The sequence below is a fragment of the Nematostella vectensis genome, chromosome 4, assembly GCF_932526225.1.
Source record: "Nematostella vectensis chromosome 4, jaNemVect1.1, whole genome shotgun sequence".
Taxonomy (NCBI): domain Eukaryota; kingdom Metazoa; phylum Cnidaria; class Anthozoa; order Actiniaria; family Edwardsiidae; genus Nematostella; species Nematostella vectensis.
This window is the reverse complement of record NC_064037.1, coordinates 12,191,382-12,207,565: the sequence shown is the minus strand read 5'-3', so window position 1 is coordinate 12,207,565 and position 16,184 is coordinate 12,191,382. Positions and strand designations below refer to the sequence as shown.

The window sequence follows — 16,184 nt, the reverse complement described above, 5'->3', positions numbered from 1 at the left end:
ACATATAAATGCAACTTCCAAAGTAGATTAAATTATTTTATTCCTTACTAAAGAGATTAAATGGAAATTTGAGAGGGTGTTGGGATGTTTGTTGTCTTTAGAACTGAGTTTTGGGCTTCCTGTGCTTCGGGATCCAGTTTTCCTCTATCGAAAGAGCTGTAGCTGTATTATCCAGTTGTTGGCGATCTCAACCAAGTATGAGTGAGAAAGAAGAGAATTTCCTGCATATCAGTGGAGATAAGGATTTCCAAAAACGGAGTGATTCAGTTTTTAGTAGTCTAGATCGCCTAGAACCGACAAGACATGAGGAAGACGGTGATGATCCCGACAACATGAGAGTCACTCGTGGTAGAAGACGACGGCCAAATCGTGTGCCGGACCATGTGCTACACCCGGAAAAATGGACCAAATACTCGCTAGAAGAGGATGGCACTGAAGAGTTCAGTGGGGTTATGCCAAATGACTTGAATAAACACGTTGCAAGATCATTTATAGCTGAGTTGGAAAAGAGAAAGCAAACTGGAAAGGAAGGAACTGGAACGGATGCAAGTGAAATGCAGGATTCCGGAGCGGTAAATACATGTCAGAGTGACAAGCATGTATTTACTAAACATGTAGCGGAAAGTAAAGTGGTGCTGTCACCATCATCTCATGGCAAACAAGGGGTTCTAATGATGCCTGAATATGTCGTTGGTCAAAAACCAGACAAGCAGAAAAAGAAAGTTACAAGGGATGAGAGTCAAGGGAGTGTCAAATCACAGGAAAAGACTGTGGGAATAACACATTTACAAGTGGAGCAAGAAGAAGTAGAGGAAGAGGAGATCAGCACGACAACTCTTACTACAGGGGAGAATCAGAGGGACTCTGAAAACAAAGAAGTGTCCAATGATACTGGAGAAGATAAAGTCACATTTGTGAAGAGAAAACACAAAGAGAGAAAAGGACTTAGGAAGCATGTTAAAGCAGACAATGATGACTAAACTAAGGGTATTGGCGTAGTTGGCTGGATGCCAGCTCTCAGAGTTTAGCTGAGGGCATTCAGGTCTTATGCCTCCAAAAGGCAGGTATTCTCATGGCTGTGTAAAGCTGTTATAAGAAGTAGCAGACCCAGTGAGAAAGGCTAACCTTTTTTAATCTAGCTGGAGTCTTCATCTAAAGTCCCTGGGAGAGTATGGTGCAGCGCAGGTATATAGCCAGGGGAGTGTTTATGGGGTGCGTGCATCCCCCTCTACCACCCAAAATGGGTATTTCATATTCAATGACCATAAAATGTCTGTACACATTTTTGCAAAATATCTATACCTTGAAAGCAAATTAAACAAAACAACAATATTTGTATCACCCAAGAACAAATACAATCTAGAACACCCCATGGTCATTAGCCAAAGCTGCTTCTTGTAAAAAAGCTTGATCCAGTTTGTATAGTTATAAAAATAGGGTAGAAATGTAACCACACCCCACCTCTTCCCAAAGCTTTAAAAATACACATATTTATGTTCTTATCTTTATTCAGATGTGCTTATGTAAAATTGGTTAAAGAATACTACATAGTATTTGAGGAAACAATTATAAATATTTACATTTTGAATCCTAGCACAGCTAAACACCTCATTCTTATTTCCAAATAGAAACATTTTATGGATGTAAAATGGTGACTTTTTTTATTAAAATTCTTTTTGTGATATTTTACAAAATGCGTGCTCTGATTGGCTATGACACTAGTGTCTATAAGTTATAAATACCAATAACTTGTGGAAGAATGTTTTTTTAAAAAAAAATACCACAGTATAAAAAGAAAGTTGCTTCGGTCTCTTTAACTATTGGTGACAATGATGCATGACATCATTGAATTTTTTTTTAAAGTGTTAGATGATTACTAACCTTCCCAATTTATAAAAGATTTCAAAAAGTGCTTCTATGTGGATCCATTTGTACATTTTCACAATTTTGATAAATCAAAGATAGGGTGAGGCAAATGTAGTCCCACTCTTCAAGAAGGGAACAAGGAGTGATTAAGCAAATTACAGACCCATATCCCTTATTTGTATAGGCTGTAAACTACTGGAGCATATTATCACAAGCTCTTTAATGAGAAATGCAAGTTATCATAACATACTTTACCCTTGCAGCATGGTTTTCGAACAAGGAGATTATGCAAAACTCAGCTACTGGGCTTTGTCAACAATCTCGTAAATACCATGCATGATGGCTATCAAATAGACATGCTCCTGATGGACTTTAGCAAGGCGTTTGACAAAGTCAGTCATCTCCTTGTCCACAAATTACATCATTACGGAATAAGTGGCCTTACTAATACAGTAGTTGGATACAGGCTTTCCTTACTGGAAGATCTCAAAGGGTAGTCCTGGACGGAGAGATTTCTGAAAGTGTAGATGTCCTTTCTGGGGTCCCACTAGGATCTGTACTAGGTCCTTGCCTCTTTCTCTTCTTCATCAACGATCTGCCAGAGTTGCTTACAGCAGACGTGGGGTTATTTGCAGACAACACTATTTACTCAGTGAATGACTGCAAAGCACTACAACAAGATCTTGATAAGCTGGCCAATTGAAATTCCATTCTGAGAAATGCAAGATTCTCCATATAACAAGAAAGTGATCAGCCCTACAGTTTGACTATATGCTTCATGACAAAGTGTTGGAATCAACAAACATAGCAACCTATCTTGGCATTGCTATATTGCATGATCTATCTTGGAACGAACAAGTGAACAACATCACTCACAAAGCTAACAAAACTCTAGGTTTCCTCAGAAGAAATCTATGTGTGGCTGACCCTACACTAGCAACCACAGCATACAATACGCTTGTGTACCCCACCTTAGAATTTGCATGCCCTGTTTGGGACCCGTGAACACAGAAAAACATCAATCAGATAGAAATGGTCCAACGTAGAGCCGCACGCTTTACACTAAACAGATATCATAACACCTGTAGTTAAACAGAGATGCTGGGTGAACTTGGATCAATGTCTGAGGTGAGGAGGAAATATCTAAGGCTTAGCCTGTTTTACAAGATCCATTCTGGTATGGTGGACCTGGGTAAGACTGTTACCATGGAAACCATAACAAGACCCTCGCGCCACTTTAACAACATGAGCATCGAAATTCCCTTTTCCCGGACACAGTACCATAAGATGTCCTTCCTGAGAACAATTCCGGACTGCAACTTGATGACCAAGCCTTGCCGGCTGAAGGCCCACTTCAAGGAAAACAGGAAGAAATGAAACTGCCCCTTTAATACTTCAGTTGGTCTTTTTATGATTGTTGTTAATGGGTCTCTCCCATGGCGTGTTTGACCATCGATCTGCAAAGGCTGCTAGAATGCTTCCTGGTATCCTTTGGTATCGATAAATCAATTTCTCGATTTCCTGCTGAACCTGAAGAAAAAAAACAGAAGACTGAAACATTCGTTACAGCTATGCAGCATACTGAAAAGTGAAATTAAAAAATAATGACACCTCTCCCCTCCATCCTGTTTGTACAAAAAGACAAAAAAAGAATTGTACATTAGGATTTACCGTTTCTGTAAGCTCGTCACAGGTTAAAGTAGGATCATATGGTATAGGATCTCCAATAATTGTTCTGAAAGATTAAATTTAATAAATTAACAGCTTTTTAATGAATTTCAAGTATCTATATATCTCTGTAATGGTACTCGGAGCGTTTCTCCTCGCAAAGTGAGTACCGATACTTCAAAGTCCCACCTCATTTTAACAGGAAATCCTCCGTATAACGGCACCAGGGGCAACTTCGTCCATTCATACAGCTTGCGAAGAAATCCTACAGAAAAACAATGGCATTTGTAAGTTACAGAGGTTTTCAATAGTCTGCGAACTCTCGTCAATAACTTCCAACTGCTCAACCGCTCTTTCTTGTCATTCCGTTCCCCCCTCTGACACCCTGTCTATGAGCACTTGCGCGGAATTTTCTAAGTTAGCAGCAAAAAAACGTGCGAAATTCGCGGAAAAAAACCCGTCAAAATGCATCGGAGAAAATGTCAAATTATCCTTTTTTAATGTGTAAAACAAGTACAATGAAACCTAAGGAATAAAAGTTAGAGTTACAAGCTAGCTCATGTGTGTGTTTTTTCATTGTCGAGGCATTCGGTGATTATCAAAGTAGTTTCTTCCTCGGAATGCATCGGAACTATTCCATCTTGCTCTTACTGCCTTCATGACTAAGATCATCTGCGCGCCATCACGACGCGCGGCGGTTGATAATATGCTTTGACGAAGTGCATCATGGGAAGGGTGTCAACCCCTCCCCCTACCCTAACCATGTCTCAACCCTTTATTGTTACAATGCCCCGCATCGCGTGTCAGACGTCAAGAATAAAAATGAAGGGAATCCAGGGGGACTTCTCTTGTCCATGTATACACGAGCCATGACTTAGCATGTCTGTGGTATGTCGTCTTGTAGGTTAGAGAAGGCATTACGACATAACATACCCCGTCCGGTCTTCACGGTTCGTATGCACTCTCTGACGTTTTGTGTGAAGACTGGATAAACTGGCTGTAACATAAAGAAAAAGCATTTTCAGTACTCTCTTCCTTAGAAAAGTGCACTCACTTTCTAAAAAACCTGGGAGTGCTTTTACTTTTATCAACAGATTCCAATTCCATGTCAAACAAAAATAGTTAGGTCCTTTTAAATCGGACATTTCACTAGAAATCGCACGATCGCAGATAATTTAACCGTACGGATTGCATTCCGATCATAAAGTAATTTCCACACGCACACGAATGCACTCGATCGAAGAGTGAACTCGTGTCCATATAATTATACACGGTCATCTGCGATTGTGTGCGACCATATGAAAACCATCCTGGACCGGGCCCCCCCGGGGGGGGACTCCAAAATTAAACGGACGGAAATCATGATACTAAAGTGGGCGTGGTATGGTTATATTTTCACCCTAAAAGATACTAATGTGGGCGTGGTTAGGCATGAATTTACCCCCAAAAGATACCTCAAACAAACGTAAATAATTAGTGATCTAAAAACACCGAGCTGTTTCATGAGCTACAAGTTAGATGAGTGATGGCTATAATAGCACCCTAAAATATACAGAGGTAAAAAAATCTGGGCATTTTCGTTTTCACCCCTAAAGGATACCCAAGGCTCCTAATTTACACCATAAAAGATACGACGATGATTCCTGTCCGATGGATATAGGAAGTACCCCCATCCCCCCCGGGGACCGGGCCTTGCCATCCCCTCTTGCAATCTTTACGTTGAGTTTAGTAGTTGATGAAGATGAATGGGAATAGTGTATTCTTATTCAAGTTACTTTAATGTTTACTTACAACTTTAGCTGCGAGTGCAACTTTCGCGAAGCCCTTGCGTGAATTCCATATCATGCCATAATACTCATCTGAAAACAAAGCCTCTCTTACTCCCCCAGGGGATATGGCTAGGAGATCGCCGTTCTAAGAATAGGATATAACAAACACGTTTACAAAAATACCCAAGCTCAAAACGTTTAACACATTTTTGACACCAAGGAGGATTTCCTCGTGTTCTGATATCCACTGAAGCATTTCGTTGTATGTAAACAAACAGTAAGGTTGTCGCATCTTTATTGTCTAACTTCACGAAACTGTAAAAGTTGGCCACGGTAGGAGAGGCACTTAAATTGGCTTAGGGGAGTGAGTTTTCCAAAAAGCAAGTGTGTACACCAAAATATTATAGAAAGAGCTATCACATATAAATGCAACTTTTGATCTTTTCCATCAACTTTGGCGCGCCCTACCGATCGGAAAATTATCAGAGACCTGTGGACAACTAGCCACTTCTATTTCTACCCCCTGCCTCTTGTGGGTTCCTTGGGATTAGAATTGATGATATGCCATCAACCCGGACTTCTTACTTCAGTTTTCTATAGGCGTTCAGGTGCGTGTCCGGGAGGGGGGGAGGGGCTGTCCAAGGTTTGCAGTGATGAGAGATTTCGAATGTAGCCATTGGATAGATTGAATTGACTAGTGCCACATTTACAGTAAGAAAGTGATTGAGTTATGACTTTTGTGTGCTGTTTAGTTACCTATTTTATGGAGCCCAGGAATGGCTATAGAATAAGAGACAGAGCCGTTAGCAGGCCACGTAAGATTGGGGGGAGGGGGTGGGCACAATACAAAAACATTAAGAAAATCTTGGGGGGAGGGGGGCGCACAGGCACGCCCCTATTGGTCATTCCCATATCAGTCAATCTTGTTTAAAAAACTGTCGTTTTTCGAACTTGCTCGGTCATTTCCTTATTAGGCCTTAGAGACCATATTTAGGAGTCCGCTTCAATCATTTTTATCTCTTTTTTTATCACTCTAGAGCTTTGTAAATCGAATATTTTCACGTAAACTTGCAGGAATTCGTGTTTACTACGATTTTGATGGCAGCCATCTTGGAAATGGAGCCTAGTCCCTAACGTTTTAGAATATCAGTCTCCCGCACGCTCGCCCCAGGCTCTTTTAGACCATTTAGAAAAACGACAACCATTAATCGATATGCTTACAATTTTTTAGTATTGAGGGGGGGGGGGGGGGGGGGGAGACGCGGCCACATCCCCTGCTACGGCCCTGACAGAATACTCATCTTCAAACATCTTTCTCGATTATGCTAGTAAAACTGGCATTCAATGCTACTAGAAATTCTCGAATAAAGCCAAAAACTGCTAATGCCTGATTTCCCTAGAAAATGCCATTGGATGCTTTGTTTTTATTTCAAACAAAAACGTACAATTTCTTACATTATATGCTCACATCAACAACAGATGATACTTGATATTTGTTTGTCATAAAACATTCCAGAAAAATGGCCACGTCATTTTTGAAGCATCTCTTAGACGGATCCAGGATTTCCCAAAGGAAGGGGGGAGGCACCAATATATGAAGCAAATAACATTTCTAAAAATTTCCGTCCGAAGGAGGGGCCAAGGGGCACCGCGCTCTCTGCCACCCCACCCCCCCCCCCCCCATGGATCCGCTAATGGTAAATGGTATTGGTCTATCTTGCAAGTTCGTGCCCTATGGATCCGAATGGTACTGGTCTATCTTGCAAGTTCGTGCCCTATGGGTCCGCTAATGGTACTGGTCTATCTTGCAAGTTCGTCCCCTATGGATCCGCTAATGGTACTGGTCTATCTTGCAAGTTCGTCCCCTATGGATCCGAATGGTACTGGTCTATCTTGCAAGTTCGTGCCCTATGGATCCGAATGGTACTGGTCTATCTTGCAAGTTCGTGCCCTATGGGTCCGCTAATGGTACTGGTCTATCTTGCAAGTTCGTCCCCTATGGATCCGCTAATGGTACTGGTCTATCTTGCAAGTTCGTGCCCTATGGATCCGAATGGTACTGGTCTATCTTGCAAGTTCGTGCCCTATGGATCCGCTAATGGTATTGGTCTATCTTGCAAGTTCGTGGCCTATGGATCCGCTAATGGTACTGGTCTATCTTGCAAGTTCGTCCCCTATGGATCCGCTAATGGTACTGGTCTATCTTGCAAGTTCGTCCCCTATGGATCCGCTAATGGTACTGGTCTATCTTGCAAGTTCGTCCCCTATGGATCCGCTAATGGTACTGGTCTATCTTGCAAGTTCGTCCCCTATGGATCCGCTAATGGTACTGGTCTATCTTGCAAGTTCGTGGCCGAGGCCACTTGGCTGAGCAAGAGAAAGAGTTAACGCCGACCACCCATCGTAACCAAGTAACCCAACGAAAATTCACAAACAGAGGAGACAGAAAGAAAATATTCAAATCAAGTAATAAAAACTGTGAAACTTTAGGATTATTTATCCTTCTGAGTTCTAAGTGCTGAAATCTGGATCACCGTCGTGAAAAATGACAGAAAATGCTAGCAATTGTTTTTCAAGAAAAAAAAAAATTTCTCGTTTTCCTTCGAAATGCCAAAACAGCATAATCGAGAAAGGCCTAGCCGTTCAGACAAACCCTAGGCGTTCACCCACCATTAAAATCTCATGGCACTGCTCTCTTGTCCTCCCTTCCACCACACCAAACACCTCCAATAATAACTGGATTCCTAAACACACAATAAACGGGTTAGTGTTTAATAAGAATTTGTAGCTCAGTATAATTTAAAACAATGCATATATTAATGTTGCGGATGATGTTATCATTTGTGTTCTTAATCTATACAAGCAATTAAGAAATTAAAGGCCAGTAGAAGTGATTTTTGAGCTGGGTTCTGAGGCTCTGACATTAAGACTTGGTTGATTATTATTATTATTTTTTTTTGGGGGGGGGGGGGAGGATGGATACCAAATGGTAGGTCCCTAAAGAATCTGGCTTTCCCGAGAATAATGAAAAGGCTACAATGTTGGTGTACCGGGGACGTAGAACAGAAACGTAGCGGCGACGTTTCTCAGCCGGCGTTTCTTCTGTAGAATCAGCCTCGCCATGATGTAGTACATATCTATTGGGATGGCGCCGTGGTAATAGATAAGAAGTGCTGCACCCGCATCCGGTAGTTTCTCTATGCCCAACATTTCATAACCTGAAAAGGAAATATCAGAGCTTCGAACGTGGTCTTTTTTATTATTTATCGTTTGCTTTGTTCATCAGGTATGCAGGATATTTTGAGAAGTGAAACTAAAAGGCCATGTACGTCATTTTTTTATAAGAACCTTTTTTAAGAACATGCTTAGAACATGATAAAAACATACCGAGGCTCAGATAGCAGAAAAAAGTTTTATTTTTTAGTCCTGATGCGTTCTAAAATGCAGAATCAAATTGTGTTCATAGTAACAACCTTATTGTTGCTTATTATTAATAGTGTTATCACTTCCCCGATGTAATTCTCTTCCTATAATAATTCATTAAGTATTATGTTCTTATATACACTAAAATTTAAGAACATCGTTAAGAACACATTCAGACTCAAAATGTCCCAAAAATAAGAACGGCCCAGCCTCAATTTAAAATTAGACGTTCTTATAAAAAAAGTGTATATTTACGTCTGATGCATCAAGGACTCTTGCTTTTTCTTGCACATGAACTCAACTCTATTCTTATGACTGTTTCCATACCTCCGAAAGGTCGTCTTACAAAGCCATGCGCATATAAGCAGTCTCCTATAGCACCTACGCTTAGCCGGAGGAGGGAACTAGGGCAGGGAAAGGGGGTAGGGGAATAGGGGACGCCTTGTTCCCAGAGCCGTTACTCCCGGGAAATTTCTGAAGAATTGTACAGGAGCTCTAAAAGCCAATAACTTTCCTCCGACTTTCAAACGTCTCATACCCCTTCCAAATCAGGTCAGCATAATACATACTCTCTTAGTTTGTTTGAAGCCACCGTGATGCAAAAACACGGGTCATGGATTAAAAAGCCCTACTTCCGGTCACGAGTATATACACCAGAGCCTTGGCGTAATACCCCCGACACCCTCGCACGCATTGGTAATAATGGTATAAAAAACAGTCCTAGACTAAAACTTATAAAGGCTGTAAAAACAACTACTAGAGCATTCATATTAATGTATAGTAATGGTGAGAATTAGTAGTGTAAGGTTGAACTTGACCCCTGTAGATCTTCGGTTATCGAGTCCATCTGGAGGCACGTAGATTCACGTCTAATCATAAATCATTACCATTTTTTCCCCTAGCTAAAAGAGGGAAGGAGTAGGGAGGCGTTATGAAAGCCTTGTAAGTTTTTTCTCTAACCTACCGTGCCAAAACTCTCCGTGCGCATCGACAACAGCGGCAACAGTCTGCGTTGCGCCAAACCAAAAATTCTCCGAGTACGCATCGTATAACTGACGTCGACGATGAAGATAGACATTAACGAACAGAGCTGCAGAGTACATCGCCAATAAGACGATAACGGGGTAGATAAAGACGGCTACGAAGGGCGATAACGCTATGTACAGCCATGCCATAATCGCAAAAACACAACAAACAGCGAAACAAGAGAGTTGGAATTACAATTAAAAGGACTGGCACTACTACCACAGGTATCCTAAAGTGTTGCTGTTTGTATTTCGAAAAGTCACGAGATTTTAAAATAACAAAGTTTTTGAAAGTTGCTAAAAGAACTTGACGGCTCCATTGTGTTTTATCTCTGTATAAACACTTGAAAATATTTGTCTTCATGTCGGGTTCACATGACATACTTCACAGGTTTCAAGCTTGTGGATGTATCGTAGCCTCGTCTCTTTGCTTCTCGGCGGGCCTATCACGCTCTACCTTGTTATGAGAGCGACATCATGTTTGGCACAAAGATAAACAGCTTAACGTAATCTTTCAAATGGTAAATGCTCCTTTTTCATAAATTGACTATAAAAAATCGCACTGTGGCTTAAGACACCAATTTAGTAAAGCTTTCGAAAATTAATTCGCACTTTGCGACTCCACTTGAGTTCTAGTAGAGTTCTAACAACGCTTTTTTCTTTCCAACAGATAATTAACAATTTCACGTAAACTTTGTTAAAGCATAAAAGGAACTTAGAAGTTATATCCCTTTTATCTTTTAATAAATTGTCAAAACCCATTCATGTTATTGTTGTCACAGAGTTTGAATCCAACTTTCATGCATATTGCCTTTGCTATGTTAGATATAACTTATTTATATCTAAGGCCCCAACACTCTTTGATTACCAGCCATTGAGACTAATGATTTATCCATTGATACTAATCGACCAAATAACTTCCTCACTGTAAAGGTGGAATATATTTTTTATATTCATTTGAAATTTATTGTAAACATAGCTAACCATTTAGAAGTTATGCTGCGAAAAAAGTAGTGTAAGGTATTTTATATAGACATCCCTTTTATTCTGACACTTACTGTAATCTTTAAATCAAATACAACATATTCATTCATGCAAAGAGAAGTGTATCCTATAAGCATATTTTCTTTTTTGCAGAGTAAGAAATACCACATTTTCCTCATGGATCAGTAGCTGGATATCCAACCGGTTATAAGTCTCCAAGATTGCCATACAGCAACATTCGAGCCAAGAAGTCCAAACATCATTTACAAATATGCACATGAATGCTGTTAAGTTAGATGATAACTTATAGTAAAGCCCTAAGTAAAGCCCTGCAACAAATTTCATTGTGTGCAGAGAGACATATTAGGCTGTAGCACATATCGAAAAAAAAATATATTATTTATTTAGGTGGTGGTAGGGGGGGGGGTGTGATGCACAGTACATAAACAAAATATTGGGGGGCACAGCCATGCCCCTAATGCTCATTCCTTTATACATTTTTTATTTGGGGAAACCCCCTGCTACGGCCATGTAGTTTTGCATATTTTATATTTACAAAAAGGACCCATTCATAAAAACAAACAAATCTAAAGAAAGCCAAACATGGCACCGTGTTATGCTCCCGTGCAATGCCAAGTCAAGCAAAGAATCCATTTGCATCAGCTAATTCAAGCGAGTGACCGAGATATTTTCATTCAAATATTGTCAATAACATATCAGCCTCATTTGTTGACTGTTATTTTGAAGCTTCCTCATGAAAAAAACTGATATGTGAAAAGGATTCGCCATTCTATGTTTTTACCTAATTGTTACACCTTTCCCATTGTCAACTAACAGCATCCTTTGCAATCAGATAAATTATCTTTTCATATAGTTTATCGAGCATTAAACTTTAGAGGTCTTTTTTCAAGATTTGATTAAAGACAGCAAAAATTGTGGGACAGATACCTGTCTTTTTTGTGTGTGTGTTTGTTTTACTAAGACTAAGTAGATAGTGAATCCAGTTAAAACTCCTCCCTATGACTGGCAGCTTGAAATTGTGCCTTTCCCTGAATGTTTCTTTTTCAGAGAAGGAAAGGCTGCTTTAATGTCATGTTGTTGATTTCTAAGAACCAGGGCAATATCATCAAATGGCATAGAAAAAGTCCTGTTGTTGATCTAAAAACTGTCTTGTAGGATTCTAAAACCTATAGCCATCATGGTCTTTAGTTTTGTTTCTGAAAAAAAAAAGCAAATGTAAGCAATATTACATCATTTATGTAGTGTATGGAGTTTGCCACATTAACTGTTGAAATTTCAGTAACAATATTAAAGCTTTTTTACACTAACCTTGAAAGGAGGAACTTTAGAGTTGTTAGCGTGGAAATTAGCGTCTCCTTTCAGCGTACTCATGTTATCAAGCTCTTGCCAACTAGCTGCATACTTTCTACTAGCTCGTCTTGGCCAAACGGGTACGGTTTTGGGCCTCAGGGAAGAGTTTTTAGAGGCTCTCGAACCCTCCATCTACTCCAAAACTGACAAACCGAATTTTTCTGATGTAAGCAGCGAAACCTACTAAAAAAAACTACTGAAAACTTACAAAGCACACTTTTTCTTTGATCGCTGGTGAAATAAACAGTATTTTTTGGAGAAACGGAGATATTAGTGAAGGATCTGCCAGGCTACTCGAAGTCAGCTTGAAGCGTCCGCCATATTGGAAAGTGTGAGTCTGCGTGCAAAGCACGCAGACTCACAACCTATGCTACCACATTGATGGAAGTTTATCCATGTATGCTGATGATCATCAGATTTATCACACTGGAAGCGATCTTAGCACCGTGATTTCAGATCTCAGAGTGAGTGCAGACCATGCTACTAAGTGGTACGATTCAAACCTCCTAGCCGGCAATCTAAAAAAGTATCAGGTTTTACATCTTACTGGTAATCGATAACGCAGCTCTTTATGTGCATGGTGAAATAATAAATGACACTAATGAACTCAAACTACTAGGTGTCACGATTGACGACCAGTTAAATTTTAGCACCCATATCAATGAAATCTGTAAGAGCCAGTCAAAGAGCTGGTGTTCTAATGCGCCTCAGGAATCTTATCCCCACCAACGCCAAACTACAACTATTTAAATCGGCAGTTCTGCCTCACCTCACCTACTGTCACCTTGTGTGGCACTTTTGCCGAACAGGTGACAAGCGCAAGCTCGAAAGGGTACAAGAAAGAGGACTCAGGGCTGTTTTCAAAGACAAAAGCTCTAGTTACGCTAACCTTCTCGAACGGGCCAAGCTACCTACCCTCTTAGACGGCTGCAGGACATTGCTATACTAATGTACAAAGTGCACAATAACTTGTGCCCTCCTAATATCTGCGGCATTTTTAACAGACACAGTGCCAACTATAATCTAAGGCAAGCAGATTTCTCCCTTCCAAGGTACAACACCACTACTTATGGAAAGCACTCTTTAACAGTCTTTAAGGTACCTTGGGCCAAAGCTTTGGGGGAAACTGTCGGTCACTATAAGATCGTCACCGAGTTAAAAACTTTTAAACGCAAAATAAGAGAAATCGACATTTCCCTCCTAATTGATGATGGGACAAAATGCTGCTCTTTGTGCAAAAATTAATAACTATTTTAAAATCCTACATTTATACGAATATTTTTTATTTCTTTTATTTTTTTATTCTATCTTATATTAAACTAGTTATAAAGTAGTAGTGGTATCAAAACAAAGTATCAGTATATATAGCTCTTTAATTTTAGTATTTACAGATATATATATTTTTTTCCTCTCATTTCGATGTTTTGGTTGTGGCCCCATATATAAGTCCGGACTTCGTTTCCTGAGCTAGACGGTCTCCGACACTTTATTAAAGTTCATCATCATCATCATCAAGCATCATGGAGCTGACAGCAAGGGAGTAGCCTGGGGACGAGACTAGATGTATCGCATTCCAGATGAGCGAGCATGTTCACTTGCGCACTCCTCCCGGAAGAGAAAACTGTCACAAGTCTCGCATAAAGTTTGGTAAGTGTATATGCAATCCAGCACTTTTATATCGATTCCCTTGCCACAAGCTCTCTGTTGAAGCCCCCTATTGCAAAGAGAAGCCATTTAGGCTCCAAATTAACAGCACAAAATGCAAGCATCGCGCCCTAATGGAAATGGATCGAGTGCTTTTACCTTGAACGAAGTTGACAACCTAATCTGGAGTGAAGAAGAATACAAGATCAGCGACTTCGTGGATAAGTTTTATCTTCCCCAAATTGTCAAGGTCCAAGAAGGATATTATGGCCCAGACGAAGATTCCTGTCTTGGAGCAGAGCAAATATTACTTATCCATTCACTTAAACACACCGAGAAAATTATGGCAAGAGATCGAAGAAGACGAGAATTACACATTCCATTGAACTGTTCAATAAAGGTCGAACAGCGCCCGTCTAATATGCAAGACGTTATCGATAATGTATACGATCTAGCGCGTCATTTTCCTGGATATGTGCGTGTAACACAAGGGTATTACAGTCTGGATAACGATGACTTGAGCATTAACCCTGGCGATAAACTAGAGCTACAAAAAGTCATCCATACTGAGAAGGGAAGTTGCTTGGTTTGCATAAACCAAGATCGATTTCCCGTCACGCTACCGTTCTCTGTGGTAGCGGGATTTCAACCCTTGGTTAATGGTCTCGAGTATTATCTAAAAGAGCTGGTCGAGACACTGCCTCGGCCGTTTTACTTCCAGTTTGTCGATCCCGCTAATGTAGGTGCAAGAGGAGAAGTGTCAGTGTTTAATTCGGGCCTTGGAGTGTTGAGATGTGAGAGAGTCTACACTGATTCCTGTATTATTTGCTCAACCAAAGAAGGCAAAGATCGAACAATAGTGACATTTCCTAAGAATCTCCAAGTCACAGTTGTTGCTGCACAGGGAGCTTTGATTGGTGATAAAGATTACATGCGTGTATGCCGTTTTTTCCATGATGGTGTAAACTTGTCACGCATTGAACACATGGATACTCACAATGTGTATGCATCCCGCGCGACAATAAGAGAGTACCTTTATGACCACACCCTTACCACAGAACCCAGTTCTCCTGAATCTCCAAGCTTTCTTTCAAGTGATGCTAAATTCGAGGAGAGCCTGAGGCAAAGTGGTGGGAAAGTGTTGTCTGGTAGTCATGACGATGAAGAAGATGATGATGATGACAAGCATGACTATACGTATATATCTGATCGAGAGCTCACATCACTTGCAAGCTCTAGATTGGACAAAAATGAAAATAACCTTCCCTCAGACAACATAGAGACACAGGGTTTTTCTGATGATACCCACATGAAAAATTCTGAAGAATCAATGCAAGGTTCTTCTGAAAATATGAGAAACACAGGTGACTCATCTATTAAAGAAACTGAAGAACAAAAGAAAGTAGGAGCTGATGTCCAACCAATACCTGATGACCTCTCAGAGCTGACAGTGGAAGAAGTTGCTGAAGTCCTGGTAAAAGTCCATCTCGGCCAGTTTGCTGACAAATTTGAGTACAATCAGATTGATGGGGAGATGTTTGTATGTTTGGATGAAGTAGTGTTAGAGTCACTGGGAATGAATGCTTTTCAGCGCAAGAAGGTGCTTAAGTTGATAGATGGTTGGAGACCAAAGACAGGTTTTATTACCAAGATGTAATTAATCATGGTTACACAGTGAACAGAGAATGCTTTTAAAGTTTAATTTTCATTTTAGGGCCTTAATGGGCCTAGAAAAACTAGGGGGAGGGAGCAGCCATAGCCCCTACTGTTTATTCCCCTATAAACTTAGAGGCACAGGTGGAATGGCACTACACTTGATTATTGGCATACCGAAAACTGTAATTGGGATGGAGGGGGGGGGGGGGGGGGGGGCTACTCTCTACCACTGAATAGTTTATATGTTCGAGGGCCTAATCTCTCATTAATTTGCTTCCATCATATATATATTTTAATTCTGTTAATGCTTTTTTGAAAGGGTTTTATGTGTTTTATATCCAAAGGTTTTTCACCACATACTGTTAATCAATTTAAATCAATCAAGTGGTAGAAAACCAGATGAAAAATATAAGAGATGTATAAAGATATTTTATACATAGAAATATTTTAACATGCTTTGAACCAAATAATAAAAGGCACAATAGTTTGTTATGTAATATTTGAATATTTTTGCACAATGTTCCAATGAACATGAATAGCATTCATCAATAATTATTGATGACTTGACTCATGGAACCTTTTAACCCTCCTATCAATAACACAGGCCCGCACCCCCCACAACGGCCGAAAGTCCACTTTTGGTTCTCAATAGAAGTGCTATTTGTAGACAAAACTAAGAATCATAATCTAGATCACTCTAGTATGTAGCCAAAGCCGACAATAAACGTCATGTGGAGATACAGAAAAGGCATAAAAAATCCCTTTTTGTTCTTTTGGA

The 16,184-nt window shown here is 40.2% G+C and overlaps 3 protein-coding genes across 4 annotated transcripts; 2 read left to right on the top strand and 1 right to left on the bottom strand.

Annotated features, from left to right (window-relative positions):
• Positions 1-122: 122 nt before the first annotated feature.
• LOC5516592 (protein TSSC4) lies at positions 123-1,689 on the top strand. Its single transcript, XM_001636657.3, has one exon. It carries the CDS (start codon positions 198-200, stop codon positions 978-980), a length of 783 nt encoding a protein of 260 aa, XP_001636707.2. The 5' UTR covers positions 123-197; the 3' UTR covers positions 981-1,689.
• Positions 1,491-9,990, bottom strand: LOC5516647 (transmembrane protein 68). Of its 2 annotated transcripts, XM_048727110.1 has the most exons (8): positions 9,691-9,989; positions 8,354-8,521; positions 7,974-8,047; positions 5,326-5,448; positions 4,468-4,531; positions 3,724-3,799; positions 3,538-3,601; positions 1,491-3,396 (listed from the first exon to the last, which is right to left on the bottom strand). In XM_048727110.1, exons 1-8 carry the CDS (start codon positions 9,899-9,901, stop codon positions 3,262-3,264), a joined length of 915 nt encoding a protein of 304 aa, XP_048583067.1. In that variant the 5' UTR covers positions 9,902-9,989; the 3' UTR covers positions 1,491-3,261. The 2 variants fall into 2 exon arrangements, with proteins under 2 accessions (XP_048583067.1, XP_048583068.1); XM_048727111.1 differs by lacking the exon at positions 5,326-5,448 and having other exon boundaries at positions 9,691-9,990.
• Positions 9,991-13,673: 3,683 nt separating this feature from the next.
• On the top strand, positions 13,674-15,452 carry LOC5516591. The gene has a single exon (XM_001636656.3). It carries the CDS (start codon positions 13,866-13,868, stop codon positions 15,405-15,407), a length of 1,542 nt encoding a protein of 513 aa, XP_001636706.2. The 5' UTR covers positions 13,674-13,865; the 3' UTR covers positions 15,408-15,452.
• Positions 15,453-16,184: the final 732 nt, after the last annotated feature.